Source organism: Geotrypetes seraphini, chromosome 4 (genome assembly GCF_902459505.1).
Source record: "Geotrypetes seraphini chromosome 4, aGeoSer1.1, whole genome shotgun sequence".
Classification (NCBI taxonomy): Eukaryota; Metazoa; Chordata; class Amphibia; order Gymnophiona; family Dermophiidae; genus Geotrypetes; species Geotrypetes seraphini.
The window spans coordinates 6892836-6909738 of record NC_047087.1 but is presented as its reverse complement, the minus strand read 5'-3'; the positions used below and the strand labels follow the sequence as shown (position 1 = coordinate 6909738).

The window sequence follows — 16903 nt, the reverse complement described above, 5'->3', positions numbered from 1 at the left end:
AGGGAGGCAGAGAGAAAGAAAGGGCAGGGAGAGAGGAAGGAAAAGTTGGGGGTGGGAACGAGATCTGGAGGAGAGGAAGCATACAGGCTAAAAGAAGGGAAGAAAGATTGGATGCACAGTCAGAGACTCATGAAATCACCAGACAAGGTAGGAAAAATGATTTTATTTTAAATTTAGTGATCAAAATGTGTCTGAATTTATATCTGCTGTCTATATTTTACACTAAGGTCCCCTTTTACTAAACCGCAATCGAGATTTTTAGCACAGGGAGCCTATGAGCATCGAGAGCAGCGCTGGGCATTCAGCGCAGCTCCCTGCGCTCTAAAAACTGCTATAGTGGTTTAGTAAAAAGGGAGGGGGGTATATTTGTCTATTTTTGTATGGTTGTTACTGAGGTGATAGTGCATAGAGTCATCTGCTTTGACCTCTTTGAAAAACCCTGAAATAGGAATGATAATTAACATTTTCTATGCGTACAGTGTGCGTTGTATTTTTTTTTAATTTTATTGTTGGTAGATCATTTTGACTTGGTCATTTTAAAAGTAGCTCGCAAGCCCAAAAAGTGTGGGCACCCCTGATTTAGGGTGTAAGTCCTGCATGGATTTTTGCGGCCAAGGTGCATGACCTTGCATTTATTGGCATTGAAACTTAGTTGCCAAGTCTTTGACCAATGCTCCAGCAGGAGTAGGTCCTGCGTCATACTGTCGGGCATTGAGCTTTTGTCGGGCACTGTGCTTTCATCTGTTGTGCTTTTGCCTACTATGTTGTATAGTTTGGCGTTATCGGCGAATAATGTAATTTTACCTTGAAGCCCCTCAGCCAAGTCTCTTATGAAGATGTTAAATAGGATCGGGACCAAGACCGAGCCCTGCGGCACTCCGCTGATCACCTCTGTTGTATCAGAGAGGGTACCGTTTACCACTACCCTCTGAAGTCTACCTCTAAGCCAGTCCTTAACCCATGCGGTTAATGTATCACCCAGTCCCATCAAACCCATCTTGCTCAATAACCTGCGGTGTGGGACGCTATCAAACGCTTTGCTGAAGTCCAAGTACACGACGTCCAGGGACTCCCCTATATCCAGTTTTCTTGTTAACCAGTCAAAGAAGCTGATCAGATTTGATTAGCAGGACCTTCCCTTCGTAAAACCATGTTGATGGGGATCTCGCAGATTCTCCTCGTTCAGGATCATATCCAATTGGCGTTTGATTAGTGTTTCCATAAGTTTACTCACTATCGATATGAGATTCACCGGTCTATAATTCGCAGCCTCCGTCCTGCATCCCTTTTTGTGGAGTGGAATGACATTAGCCGTCTTCCAATCCAACGGGACTCTTCCTGTACTTAGGGAAAGATTGAAGAGCGCGGATAACGGTTCTGCCAGGACGTCACTCAACTCCCTGAGCACCCTGGGGTGTAGTTTGTCCGGTCCCATAGCTTTGTTCACCTTGAGTCTTGATAGCTCATCATAGACACTACTGCTTGAGTGGCCAGGAGGCCATCGTATAGTTTTTTTCATTTTACTTCTTTGATCGAGGGGTGTGTGAATGGGGTGTGTGTTTTTCTATGTCTGATTGAGGTGGTTTGGATGAGGCGGTTGTTCAGGTAGGTTGGGCTGTCTCCGTTTAAGGCTTTAAATAACATACAGTAGAATTTAAATAGTAATCTTTCTTGGATTGGTAGCCAATGTGAGTTGATGTATGCTTCTGTAATATGGTCGTGTTTTCTCAATGAGTCTCGGAGCTGTATTTCGGATTGTTTGTAGTTATTTAGTCATTGTAGCAGGGCAGGGGAGGTAGAGGATGTTGCAGTAATCTAGTAGATTTAGGATTAGGGATTGTACTAAAAGCTGGAATTGTGTTTTTTAGAAGAATTTCCTGACTTGTCTTAGGTTTCTCATCACTGCGAAGGATTTCTGAATTGTTTTATTTATTTGCGGTTGCATGGTGCAGTATCGGTCTATAGTCATTCTTAGTAGTTTTATGGTAGTTTGAATGTGTTAATTTCTATATTGGTTACGGTTGGGACTTTGTCATTTTCGAGGAGGATGAATTTAGTTTTGTCTGTGTTGAGTTTCAGTTTGTGATCTTTCATCCAGGTTGCTACTGTTTCTAGTGTTCGGTGTAGTGCGTTTGTCATGGTGGTCTTTGGTTGATCAAAAGGTATGAGAATGATAATGTCATCTGCATAACTGTAGGTGGTGATGCCTAGATTATCTAGGTATGTTCCGAGAGATGCAGTGTATAGGTTGAAGAGAGTAGGGGATAGCGGGGATCCTTGTGGTACACCGCAAGGGTTGGACCAAAGTTCAGATTTTTCTTTATCTGATTTTACTCTGTATGTTCTGTATTTTAGGAAGCCTTCAAACCAAGAGTATACTTTATCTGAGATGCCTATTGCATCCAAAATTTGCAGTAGGATGTTATGGTCTACCAGGTCAAATGCTGCGGTAAGATCTAGTTGTATGAGAAGCATTTCTTTTCCTGTGCTGAGGTGTTGTCTGGCTGTGTCAATGAGGGAGTCTAGTAATGTCTCTGTGCTGAAGTTGGATCTGAAGCCAGATTGCTTGGGGTGAAGTATATTAAGGTCATCTAGATAGTTGGTGAAGTGTTTGGCTACTAGTCCTTCTATCAGTTTGACATATAGAGGTATTGAGGCAATGGGTCTGTAGTTGGATGGTTGGTCTGTTGGTCCTTTTGGATTTTTTTGGATTGGGGTGATGATGATTTCACTGAGGTCAGTTGGGAAAAGGCCGTCAGTGAGCATGGTTTGCATCCATTGCAGAAGTAGAGTACGGAATTTTGTGCTGGAGTTTGTAAGGAGATATGATGGGCAGTGGTTAAGGTCAAAGGATGCGTGGTTGTACTTTTTGTAGAGTTTATTGAGTTCAGACCATTGTATGTTGGGGAATTGAGACCATGTTCTGTCAGCTGCAGTTGATTCTTTATCTGTGGGAAGAATTGTGAGTTTGTTTAGGTGGGATGGGGTACAATTGAGGGTGGTTCTGGTATTTGTCATTTTGTTCTTGAAGTGTTCTGCTATGAGGGTGGTTGAGGGGGGTGGGGTATTGTTAGTGGTCATATAGGGTTTGGTGTCTGTTAGGTCTTTTAATATTTGGAATAGTTTTTTGGTATCTTGGGTTTCTGTGCCTATTAGATTAGTGTAATGTGTTTTTCTCTTGTCCTTTAGTAGTATTTTGTATTGTTTGTTAGTTTTTTTCCAGGCGGTTTTCGTGTGGTCTAGATTAGTTTTTCTCCATTTTATTTCTAGTCATCTGCATAGTCTTTTAAGTAGAGTAGTTCATTGTCAAACCATTGATCTGATCTTCTGCTGATTCTAGTTTTGGTTTGTAGTGGGGCTAGTTCATCAAGGATGTTGGTAGTCAGATTGTTCCACTGTGAGATGAAGTCCTTGGGGTCACAGTCCTGGATTGTTTCATCTATTTTTGTCCAGAATTTGGGGGGGTCGATGTGTTTGTGTGAGGTGTAAGTTATTTTTTGGGGTTTAGGTATAATAATAATAATAATAATTTTATTTTGTATACCGCCATACCCAGGGAGTTCTAGGCGGTTCACAGCAGATAGATTCAGTACAAACAGTGCAGTTGAAGTTGACAACAAAATGAGCAAAGCAATTATAAAAGTAACATGCTGGTTATACGTCTACAATTTAAGTGAAGGGAGCAAAAAATACATGCAATATGTACAAAGAGTACAATAAGTACAAGGAATAAGGACATGCAGTAGTACATGCACCAGAAAGTATATGCAACAAAATACATGCAATAGATACAATAAGTACATGCATACAGTTTAAGAGAAGGAGAACTGCATATACGCCAAAAGGAAGGAGCCTATAAGGAGAAGGTAAACAAGCCGTAAGGAGGGAGCCACAATCTTAGAAGGGTGAGAGGGGGAGGTCATGGGTATGATTAAGGATTCGGTCTGTTGAATAGCTGGGTTTTAATCTGCTTTCTAAAATTGAGATATGAAGGGGCATCAAGTATAATTTGGGCGAGCCATGAATTTAGTTTAGCCGCTTGAAAGGAGAAGGTTCTTTCGAAGAATCTTTTCAGGTGGCACGATTTCGTTGGTGGTATGGTTTCGTTCTTGGTCCAGTTGATGTTGAATGTGTATGTGTAGTAGTCTGACCAGAGGGATGAGGACCAGGTTCCATTAGGTGTTTGAATTTCTGGGGAGGATGCTTGATGGGTCATGAAGGCTGCGATGTCAAGTTGGTGTCCTTTTTCATGCGTGGTTTGTGGGTTTAGGATTTGGAAGGATAAGGCATTGAGAAATGATAGACAGTTTTCTGCTGGTTTGGATGCTTGGTCTTCAAGGTCTCCTAGGATGAGGTTGTATTCTGCTGTTAAAAGAGTTTTGGTATATGAAGATTTCAAATTCTGCTCTTACTGTGGTCCATTTTCCTGGTGTTATGTAGCAGAGCATGCAGTTTAGTGAGTTTTTTTTAAGTGGTGCTTGAGAGATGGCAGACAAGGAAGTCCATTTGTGGGGTGGATGTTTTTTCGAGTATATTTAGGGTTAGGGAGTCCTTGATTAAGATTGCTAGTCCTCCTCCTCTTTTTTTCTCTCTCACCTACCATTATGTCTGCATCAGATCTCTTCTTATTACCATTTATTTTAGAGAATGACATGGGGACAAATTTTTCCCCATCCCCGTCGGAACTCATTTTCCCATCCTAAAGTTCTTTTCCTGTTCCTGCCCCATTCCAAATCATAAGTGTTTGAGGCTTGTGCAGTTAAGACAGAGCTTACAGGAATGGGGCAGGACCAGATGGGGAAATTGAGTTCCTGCAGGGAACTGGGACACATTTGTCCCTGTGTCAATTGCTTTGTTCAATGTCACAGAACCTTCTTGTCGGACCATCATTAAAATCAATCAACACGTTGCGAGCCAACAATTTTTGCTGTCACTGCCCCTCCTCTTTGGAACTCGCTGCCTAATCATTCGCGGAGTGAATCCGTAATAAATCAATTTAAATCAAAATTAAAAACATTCTTGTTCCGGGATGCTTTTGGACAATCGCTTTTTACCCTAACCTACTGTTTTTTTCCCTTTTATTGTGCTCTTTTTCTCACAATTGTAGTTCTCACCCTTCTTCTCTACTGCTTGAAGATAGTCCATACATTCTATTGTGCGTCTTACTAATCCATTTTGGTATCGTTTAGTATCCCTTGCTTTTAAATTTGTTTTTATGTAATTTTTATATTGTGCATCGCTTAGAAACCTGATTAAGCGGTTTAAAATTTTTTTTTAATAAACTTGAAACTACCATGTCTGGAAAATGCTAAAAAGACATACCTCTTCTCTTTATAACTTGCATGATCGACATTCAATTGTTCTCAATGAATCCTACTGTAAGCCTTAGGAATCTTATTTTAAGCCACAATGAATCGTCAAAATTTGCAGGATATAAGAAATTGTATGTTATGGCATTTGCCCTTCTATTCCACTCCAGCCTGGGTCAACTTTCCTTTCACTGGCTTCCCTATCTTTGGCCAGGTCAGAGACTTAAGCCTTGACACCACCTATCAAATCACCCTTCGTTTCTATTTACCTTTTAGCACAGGCCTGTAAGTGAGGATCTGCGTCAGGGTGTGAATGAAAAACTGTTCCACAAAGTTCTGAGGAATTTTGCTTCTGTTCATCAGTTTCTCAAAGGTGGCTAACCTGTAAATAAAACAATGAGAACACCTAGGGTTAAATAAGAGCTGTTTCTCAGGAGGTCTCCTACTGCACTCTATTCCCATTTTAGCTGCCTGACTCACATCTCTCCAGAACTGTTAACCCAGGGGTTAAATCACATAAGGGGCCAAAATCTAAAACACATGATAAGTCGGGGGCCAAATTTTTTATTAAGATACTTATCCTCTTCCTTTATTAACGTCCAGTGTGGGCCCCAGTGTCGGTAGCAGCGGCAACTGCTCCAATGCTCACAGGACTTCTATGAGCGTCGGATTAATCACCGCTGGTGGCGCCAAAACCCACGCTACGCAGCAGCAAAGAAGGAGGGATACAAAATAAATTAAAAGACTTTTCCTCTCTTTTAGGTCCTAGTTCACGCTTGCTGTCTAACACCATCTCTGGCAGGAAACACATTTCAAATCTGACACATTGTAATCACAAAATAGAAAATAAAACTATTTTTTCTACCTTTTCTTGTCTGGTCATTTTGCTTTTGGTCCCAGTTTCTCTTTCTGATTTTGTTCATCTTCTAATTCTCTTTCCAGTGTCTGCTGTCCATTTTTTTCTCCTCTTCTCTTTTGCTCCAGTCCCTGCCTCCAACATATCGATTTTTCCCTTTCAACTTTTCTCCATTTTTCCTTTTCTGTCTCTGTCCACTCAAATCTCGCCCTCTCTCTCATCCTTCTCAAATTTTCAGCTACCTATCAATTTTCCATCTTCTCTTATTCTGTAGCTCTCCCATTTCCCATCTCACTCCTTTCCCAGCCTATTTCCTTCTATCTCTCCACCTCTCTCCTCTTGGTCCAACATTTTGCTCCCTCTCTTTTCTGTTGTTCTTCTTCCCTCCCCCCTTGATCCTGAACAATGAGATGGAAGGAAAAAAAAAAAAAAGAGAGAGATACTGCATCTCTCTCTCCTTTCCACCCCCAGGCCTAACATTTCTCCCTCCCTTCCATCTCCAGATCCAACTTCTCTTCCCTTTCTCTTCCCAACTGCCCCCCATCCCATCTCTCCCAACTGCCTCCCTCCCCCCAGGTCCACCATTTCTTCCTTTTTCTTCCCAACGGTTATCCCTTAAAGTATCTTTTTTCCTCTTCCTCCACACCACCGCAGATCCAACCTTTCTCCCTTCATCTTTCTCTCCTCACTGCCCAGCATGTCTTTCCCTCCAGTGCTGATCCCTCTCTCCTCACAGCCCAGAATGCCTTTCCCTCCAGCACCAGTCCCTCTCTCCTCACAGCACAGCAAATCTATCCCTCCAGCGCCTGTACAATGTTGCTGCCAAGCCGAAAAATCTGCCAGCCTCGGCAATTCAGCAATGTTGTACGTGGCTCCCCCTCCTGCTTTTCGCCTGCCACGGTCTGCTAGGCAACTTCCTGCTTCCACCCGGGTGGACCATGGCAGACGGCAAACAGGAAGGGGAGCCATGGACAACACTGCCAAATCGCTGCCAAGGCCAGCAGACTTTCCAGCGTGACGGCAGCATCAGACCGGCGCATGAGGGAAGACACGCTGGGCTGTGAGAAGGGGAAGTTCAGGAGAATTGCTGCGGGCCACATAAAAAGGCCAGGCGGGCCGGATTCAGGCCTTTTGTTTGACACATGTGTTAACCTATGAAATATCCTTTGACTCGATTTGCTCCATTGCTTCCATCCGCTTCAGGGCACATTTCAGGCTTCTGCTGCTCACCTACAGGTGCCTTCACTCTACATCTCCTCATTTTTTCTCTTGTTGCCTCTACACCCTTACTTACAAACTCTTATCAGGCAAACTGCTCTTATCTGCGACTTTTTCTTCCGTAGCCATCTCCCACTCTTCGCTTTCTAGCTTGCTCCGCTATAAAGGCAATTTTTGAACCAGGCACTCATACTTACAAGCTTTCAAGTTTTATTAAAAATATGATATTCCGCCTATCAAATTTCCAAGCGGAGTACAAATACATTTACATTAAAAAATAAAATCTGAGGGACATGGACGATAAGACTTACTGACATCCGGGTACATCAGGGTAGAGGAGTAGAAGTACAGAGACTAGAAAAGAGAGACGATGAGGGGAAGAACAATTGGATGGGACCTGAGATGAAAGACTTTTTACACCGGATGAGATGGAAAGATCTTTTAAAACACAGACTGGACATTTACTGCCTGTTTTCAGTGTGAAGACAGGTTTTCTCTAGAATGCTACTTGTGTATCTTTGTGAGTGCTTGTGTTTCGATTCCCTGCTGTGAAGACAGTGTTCAGTGTCCTTGGAGAACAAGCACTGTAATCAACCTGCAAATAGCAAAGGAGCACACCATACTTCCAGGAGGTAATAAAAACTCCAGAAGTGGGAGTCTATGTGAAGAAAAGAAAGTTCTAGGAACATTCCTGTCTTGAGCACCCCCCCGGGGAAGATAGAGGCGTGGACCGGGGGGGAGGGGTTAGACAAGAGGCAGATTTGCCCCTCTAGGGATAGTACACAAACAGAGCTGGAGGTGTGTTTTACAGGACAAAGAAACTTTCTGTATAAAACCCCCATGCTTGGGCAGAGTGATCAGAGAAGCGCACCATTTTTACAGAAATATGCTGGCCCTCTGTTAGTATGATTTCTCTCCATTATATATCCAGATTGATCATATAAGATTCTTTTGCTGTGTAAATGCTGCTCTAATTTTTTATACTAACACTAAAAATATTATCTGATTTGGAATATATAATGTCAGTCTGTGGTTCCTTCAGTAAGGTAGAATAAGCAGCTCTACTTCAGTGGTGACCCGGACATAATGTGATAGCTCCCTCTAGTGGCCGCATGTAAAACTGACAGAATTTTGTTTTTCAGTGAATCTCACCTCAGGACAGGTGAAAATGACAGAATTTTGGTTTTCAGTGAAACTCACCTGTCGAGGTGAAAAGTGCTCCTATACGAAAAGAGTCGTATAGAGACCATATGTATGAAATATTGTAAAAATTGTAAGTATAAAACTTCATTTTTGTACGTACGATATTAGTCTTAGTAATAGGGATAGTACAGTGTAGGGAAGCGTGTTTTTATTATTTTCAAGGCATTGTACATCTGGGAAACAAATAGGGTATAGTGAAGATCTGGATTGGATTAAGATCATTCTAGGAGCACCTCACTAGTGTGTGAGTTAGACGCGTCAGTGACACGGAAAGAGAGTGAAGTCTTGCAGACTAAAAGAACGTTTTTTTTGTTTTCTGAGTGAAGGTGCCGGAATGGGGAGTAAAAAGCTAGCAGAAATAATGAGGGGGATGATAGAGACCCCCCTGGGAGCATTCCTCAGGAAAAGCCCCTTAGGGAGGATGCTGGAGTGTTAGGACAATGTGTCCAGCATTAAGAAAAAAGATAAGAAGCAAATGATTAAGTATTGATGTTTTGTTTAAACTCTAGAGACTATCAAACCTCCGACTATCTTCTGACCAAAGTTTAGTACGGTTTACAATCATATTAAAAAAATTGGTGGAGAAACAAACTAAAACCATCAACAAGGTCAAAATCAACGAGCAACAGTAAGAACATAAGGAAAGAATGAAGTGGTTAGTTACAGCAAATGTCTGGGGTAGGAAAAAGGTGAGGAGGATGAAACATGAGGCTAGGGAATAAAAGGAAAACCCTTTCCATTCTTTTTTGTTGTTGTTAATCTGTTCTGTCAGACCCTGAAAAGAAGGCCTGCAAGAAATAATAAGCTTTTAATTGTGCCTTAAATCTAGAAAATGAACTTTCATTGCGGATGTAGTGTGATAGGGAGTTCCAGAGTGTAGGTGCCATGGCACTACCCACTGGTCTAGAATGTCTCATCTATTGCACTGGAATAATATATTATTGCATGTATTTTTAACATAAGTTTTCAACTGTTGATAATGTAGAAAAACTACAAGAACCATGCCATGAGTATCAACAAAAAGCAATTTCTTACCAGTGTTTGGCTGCCTGTAGTCTGGAAGGATCTTCTTGTATTTCTACAGCAACAGCATCAAGCAACCCTGAGCCCAAACACACAAAACATACAAACTAAGGACAAACATTCAGGTAAGATCCAACAAACAATACAGAAGTAAAACAGTAGCATCCTGCTTTAAATCTAGTAGAAGGGAGCTAAAGGTTATTCTGTAACAGGCAAAGGAGCAAGGCCCATTCACTGTGCTTTACTGCTTTAGAAATGACCCCTGTAGATTGGAAGATAATCTTCTTTCTGTTAGTTCCTGGAGTATCAAATGCTCTTGCCTGGCTTTCAAGATCATTCACGGCATCCTTCCGCCCCTAATCCCTCTATCCTTCCTCGCCCTGACGCCTGCTACCACCAGATCAGCCCACAGACATAAACTATCCTTCCCCTCTCTACACGGCATCCTCCACGCAGGCAAACTGGGAAGATCCCTCCTCTGCAAAATCACGGGCCTTTGGAACGATCTCACTATCCCGCTGCGGAACCTGGGCTCCCTCCAACCATTCCGAAAACAACTGAAAACCTGGCTTTTCTCTAGCATATAACATCTCTTCTCCTGTTTACATCCCTCTCTTTACATGCTTTTGTAAATCCTTCTCCTCTCTCTTCCCATATTTTTATTTTTATGCTTTGTAAACCATGTCGAGCTCCACTTCCGTGGAGATGATGCGGTATATAAACTTAAGGCTTAGTTTAGTTTAGTTTAGTAGGTGTTCAATCCCAACCCACAGTCCGGGAGTTGCAGAAATCTACAACTTTTCTGAGCACATATCCAATTAAGTTTCAAAGCCAAGCAACATACCTGTACAAATCCATGACAAGGGGGGTACAAGGGAGAATCCCCATCACCATAAGTAATTCATGAACCAAAGGCGGAAGGACTGGAGTCATTATGGGTCAAATTACCAGGAAAAAGTGGCCTTGACATAAGATTGGGTCTATACTATCGTCCACCTGGACAAACGGAAGCAAACGACAAAGAACTGGCAGCAGAATTGAGGCGGGAAGGCAACAACAGGAATGTGACAGTAAGGAGAAATTAGGTTCTTACCTGCTAATTTACTTTCTTTTAGCTTCTCCAGACCAGTAGAGGTTAACTTTACGATTGGGTATATATCTAATCATGACCAGCAGGTGGAGACTGAAAACAAAACTTTGGGACAGTATATCCTAGCCCCTCCTCTCTATTTCCCTCAGTCTGCCGAATAGCCAAGCAGAACCAAGAACTGGAAAACAACAGAGAGAAAAAACAATACTCCGAAAGGAGTAACAAATAACATACCCAAAAAATGCTGTTGGAAAATGCAGAGGAGAAATTCCCGAAGGAAGAAGGTCCCCACAGCTCGCCAGCTAAGCCAGCCGAGCCACAGCCGCTGTTCTTCAATTCTCCCCGGCCCTAGAAAAATACTAGAACCCGCAGCAAAAACCAAAAACTGCCCGCGCAACAGCCCCAACAACAACAACAACAGACAGGGTGGGGACCTCTACTGGTCTGGAGAAGCTAAAAGAAAGTAAATTAGCAGGTAAGAACCTAATTTCTCCTTCTTTAGCACTCTCCAGACCAGTAGAGGTTAACTTTACGATTGGGACGTACCAAAGCAGTCCCTCTCACGGGCGGGACCCCCGAAGGGCCGATACCAGAACACGCTCACCGAACACCGCGTCCCGACGCGCCTGAACATCTACCCGATAATGCCGAACAAATGAATGCAAGGAGGACCAAACCGCAGCCTTACAAATATCCACCGGAGGCACGAGCGACGACTCAGCCCAAGAAGCCGCCTGACCCCTAGTGGAATGAGCCTTGAGAAACTCCGGAACCGGCTTCTGACTCAGAAGATAAGCGGAAGCAATCATCTCCTTGATCCAACGCGCAATAGTAGCCTTAGAAGCGCCAGCCCCCCGACGAGGACCCGTCAGAAGCACAAAGAGATGATCGGAGCTCCGAAAATCCCGGGTCCGCTGCACATAAGCATGGAGGACCCGACCGACATCCAACTTGCGCAGCTGTCGTTGCTCAGAAGAACCCTCCCGACTACCCAAGACCGGGAGGACCACCGATTGATTGACATGAAAAGGAGAAACTACCTTCGGCAGAAAGGAAGGAACAGGCCGCAAAACAACCCGCTCCTTCGAAAACTCCAGGAAGGGAGCCCTACAAGAGAAAGCCTGTAGCTCCGACACCCGTCTAGCGGAAGTAATGGCCACCAAAAAGACCGACTTCAGCGTAAGGTCCTTCAACGAACAGCCATCCAACGGCTCGAAAGGAGGGCGCACTAGAACAGAGAGAACCAGATTGAGATCCCAAGAGGGAATCGAGGGCCTTATGGGAGGCCTGAGCAACTTGGCCGCCCTAAGAAAGCGAATCACATCAGGAATGGCTGACAAACGCTGACCTGTCACCAGCCCCCGAAAAGCCGACAGGGCCGCCAGATGAACCCGAAGAGAAGACCAGGCCAGGCCCCTATCCAGGCCATCCTGCAAAAACTCTAGAATGTTAGGCAGAGAAGCGCGAAAGGAGACCACTCCCCGCGCTCGGCACCATTCCTCAAAAAGACGCCAAACCCGTACATAAGCCCGAGAGGTAGAAAGCCTCCGGGACCCCAAAAGTGTAGAGATCACCTTGTCGGAATATCCCTTCTTACTCAGGCGGCCCCTTTCAAGAGCCAAGCCGTAAGACAAAAGGGAGACGGGTCGAACATGGGAATGGGACCCTGCGTCAGAAGATCGCACTCGAGAGGCAGAGGAAGAGGATCCGCCACCAGATGCCTCACCAGATCCGCATACCACGGACGACGAGGCCAATCCGGAGCCACCAAGACCACCAGCCCCGGATGGCGAACAATGCGAAGCAGTACTCTGCCCACTAATGGCCAAGGAGGGAACACATACAACAGCCCCTCCATTGGCCACGGTTGGACCAGAGCATCCAGACCCTCGGCCAGACCGTCCCTGCGACGACTGAAGAAGCGGGGTACTTTGGCGTTGCCACTTGTAGCCATCAGATCCATCAGGGGCTGCCCCCAAGCACGCCCTAGCAACTGAAACGCCTCGGCGCCGAGACACCACTCTCCCGGATCCAAGAAGTGACGACTGAGGAAGTCCGCCTGAACGTTTTCTACCCCGGCAATGTGAGAGGCCGAGAGGTCCAGAAGATGCGACTCCGCCCAAACCATGAGCCGAGCCGCCTCCTGCGCCACTAGAGTGCTCTTGGTGCCCCCCTGACGATTGACATAAGCCACCGCCGTGGCATTGTCCGACAGGACTCTGACCGACTTGCCCAACAAAAGGGAGTGGAAAGCCAACAGCGCCAGCCGGACCGCCCTGGTCTCCAACACGTTGATCGACCAGGAGGCCTCCTCCGTGGACCAGGTTCCCTGAGCAGAGTGACCCAGACACTGGGCCCCCCAACCCAGGAGACTCGCATCCGTAAGGAGCACCGTCCACTGCGGAAGATCCAGACCCACCCCCTGAACTAGGTGAGGGGTCCGGAGCCACCAACGCAGACTGCAGCGCGCCAAGCCTCGCAGGGGAACCGGAACATCCATCCCGTGCCTCTGGGGAGACCACCTCCGGAGCAGAGCATACTGGAGAGGACGCATGTGGGCCCGCGCCCACCTCACCACGTCCAGGGACGCCGCCATCGACCCCAGGACCTGGAGGAAATCTCGCGCCCGAGGACACCGGGACGCCAAAAGCAGGCGAATCTGAGACTGCAATTTGCTCACCCGGGCCTCTGGGAGGAAGACCTTCCCCAAGGAGGTGTCGAACAGCACCCCGAGGTACTCCAGACGCTGAGCCGGAACCAACCGACTCTTGGAAAGGTTGACCACCCAGCCCAGCGACCGGAGAAACTCCACCACCCGAGTCGTAACCCGGGAGCTTTCCTGCAACGACTTGGCCCGAATTAACCAGCCGTCCAGGTAGGGGTGTACCAGAATGCCCTCCGACCGCAAGGCTGCCGCGACGACCACCATCACCTTGGTGAACGTCCGGGGAGCCGTGGCCAGCCCAAAGGGAAGCGCACAGAACTGATAGTGCCGACCCAAGATCGCAAAGCGCAGGAAACGCTGATGAGAGGTCCGAATAGGAACATGCAAGTAGGCCTCCGTCAGATCGAGAGAAGTGAGAAACTCCCCCGGCTGAACCGCCAGAATGACCGACCGCAGCGTTTCCATACGGAAAGAGGGAACCTTGAGAGCCCTGTTGACCCCTTTCAAATCGAGGATGGGCCGAAAAGTCCCCTCCTTCTTGGGCACCACAAAGTAAATGGAGTACCTGCCCGTGCCCCACTCCGGGGGGGCACTGGAACCACTGCCCTGAGATCTAGCAAGCGCTGAAGGGTCTGGCGAAAAGCCTGCGTCTTCCCCGGAGTCTGACACGGAGAAGCGAGGAAAAAATCCGGCAGAGAGCGGGCGAACTCCAGGGCATAACCGTCCCGCACCACCTCCAGGACCCACTGATCGGACGTGATCTCGGCCCATTTGGGAAAAAAGTCGCGCAGCCGGGCCCCCACCGGAACCAAGGGGGGCGCCGGCAAGGCGTCATTGTGCAGGACGGGAAGCGGGGGAACCGGCGGAGGGGTTCCCTGCCCCCCGACGGGCCCCCCGAAAGGGCTGCATGCGCTGGAAGAACCGACCCCGGGGAAACCCCGGAGACTGGAAAGAAGCAGCCCCACGCCCAGGGCGATACTTGCGAAATTCCCGCAAACGCCCCCGGGCCGCACCACCCCGAGACGCCGGGCGGGCACGGTCCTCCGGCAAACGGGGAACTTTCGAGTCCGACAGAGTCTGAATCAACTTATCCAAGTCCTCTCCAAATAAAAACGACCCCCGAAAGGGAAATTTAGTAAGCTTAGCTTTGGACGCCGCATCCGCCGCCCAAGCGCGCAGCCACAACACACGCCTTGCGGCCACGCCAAAAGCCATGGACTTAGCCGAGATCCGCACCAAGTCATACAGAGCATCCGAGAGGAATGAGGCAGCCATCTCAATCTTCGCTACCTCCTGATCCACCAGAGACCAGTCGTCAGACTCTCGATCCAAGACCCGCTCCGCCCACCGAAACACGGCGCGAGCGACCAGTCCCCCACAAATAGCCGCCTGGACCCCAAAGGCAGAGACTTGAAAATTTTGCTTAAGGATGGTCTCCAATTTGCGCTCCTCAGAGTCCCGCAAGGCAGAACCGCCCTCAACAGGCACGGTATGCCGCTTGGAAATAGCCGAGACCACCGCATCCACGACTGGCGAAGCTAACGTAGCCCGATCCCCTTCAGGAATGGGATACAGGCGAGCCATGCTGCGCGCCAGCCGAAACGGCGTCTCCGGCGTTTTCCACTGCTCAAGAATAATATCCCGAATATCCTGATGCATAGGAAAAGAGCGGGAAACGGAACGGATCCCTCGTAACAGAGGGTCCCCCACACGCGGAGTCTCCGGCGGCGCGTCCTCAAAACGCAAAGCCGAAGAAACCTGTTGAATAAGGTCAGGCAGCTCATCTCTCTGAAAAAGGCGCACCACGGACGCCTCGTCACTGGAGAACGGGAAACCCGACAACCCGCCGCCAGCTTCCGTCCCCTCCAGAGGGTCCTGGAATTCCTCAGAAGGGTCCAGGTCCTCCTCCAGACCGACACGTTCCTCCGACCACAAATCCTCGTCCCACGACACCCGCGGACGCTTGGACAAGAGAGGCGGCGGAGGGGACGTCACGTCAGACGAGAGAGGCAAAGCCGCAGGGAGCGCGGAGGAAACCCCACCCCCCGAGACCCCCTGGGCGCAACCGGGACCCCCAGCCGCCTGAAAATAGGCTTTGCATAATGAAAAGAAAAAATCAGGGGAAAAACCCCCCGAGGGTCCCAAGGGACTCCCTGCCACAGCAGGGGACCCAGCAGAAACCTGCCCCTGCTTAGACAAAACAGGGGGAAGGTCACCTGAGGTGGAAGACAAAATGGAGGGGCCAGACAGAGAAGATGGCGTCTTTCCCGCCAAAACAGCTCCCTCCACAGCCTGCAGCGGCTGAGAGACCTGAATAGTCTCAGCCGCTAAAACAGGCAAGCCGGCATCAGCTGTCAAAATATCAGCTGAGAGGGAATCCTCTAAAACCCGACCGTCGGCGGCTCGGGGAATCCCTCCGTGGGCGGACGGAGAAGACCGGGCTTCTCCACCGTTCCCTGCCGACTCGCGAGGCACCATCGGCGGGGAGCTCTGGGCGCCTGCAGCCGCTGCCGACGGAGCTCCACCACCTCACCGACCCAAACCGCCGAGTTCTACCCCGGGATAAACTGGAATATTGGAAACTCAAACTGTGCGAGGGAAACAGAATTCTTAGAGGCTGTGAGGGACTGCTTTATGGATCAGCTTATCAAGGAACCAACAAGGGGATATGCCACTCTTGACCTAATCCTCAACGGAATAGGGGGACCTGCAAAAGAAGTGGAAGCAGTAGGACCACTAGGAAACAGCGATCACAACATGATTCAGTACAAATTAGGAGTAAGTACAGCAAAAGGGAAGAGAACCACAGTGACAACGTTCAACTTCAAGAAAGGGAACTATGATGCTATGAGAGCAATGGTAAGAAAAAAACTTAAAAACAGCTCAAGGAAAACAGAAACTGTAGAGCAAGCCTGGTCTCTATTCAAGGGCACAGTGCAAGAAGCACAACATATGTACATCCCCAGATTTAGAAAAGGGTGCAATAAAAACCGAACAAAAGACCCCGCATGGATAAACAATGAGGTGAAGAAAGCGATAGGAGACAAGAAAAAATCATTCCAGAAATGGAAAAAGGACCAAACTGGGGAAAACTGGAATGAACACAGGAAACGCAAAAGAGAATGTCATCAAGTGGTTAAGAGAGCGAAAAGAGAATACGAAGAGAGACTGGCCAGGGAGGCAAAAAACTTCAAATCATTCTTCAGATATGTTAAGGGGAAGAAACCGGCAAGGGAGGAAGTAGGACCGTTGGATGATGGAGACAAAAAGGGAGTGATAAAGGAGCAAAAAGAGGTAGCCGACAGGTTAAACGAATTCTTCTCGTCAGTCTTCACAAGCGAGGACACATCCAGTGTACCGGAACCCAACGTGATCTTCCATGGTGACCAAGAAGAAAAACTGTCAGCAATAGAGGTGAGCCAGGAGGATGTCCTCCAACAGATAGATAGACTGAAAAGAGACAAATCACCAGGCCCAGACGGAATCCACCCTAGGGTACTAAAAGAACTAAGAAATGAGATAGCGGGAATACTCCAACG

General features: G+C 47.3%; 1 protein-coding gene across 3 annotated transcripts in view; it reads right to left on the bottom strand.

Annotated features, from left to right (window-relative positions):
• Positions 1–16903, bottom strand: part of FANCA (FA complementation group A) — a 184026-nt gene that overhangs the window by 134310 nt on the left and 32813 nt on the right. For all 3 annotated transcript variants that reach the window (XM_033940379.1, XM_033940381.1, XM_033940380.1), the window contains exons 10-11: positions 9622–9688; positions 5579–5691 (exon numbers count right to left, since the gene is read on the bottom strand). In XM_033940379.1, the coding sequence (XP_033796270.1) occupies positions 5579–5691; positions 9622–9688 (180 nt within the window). The remainder of the gene's footprint in view (positions 1–5578; positions 5692–9621; positions 9689–16903) is intronic.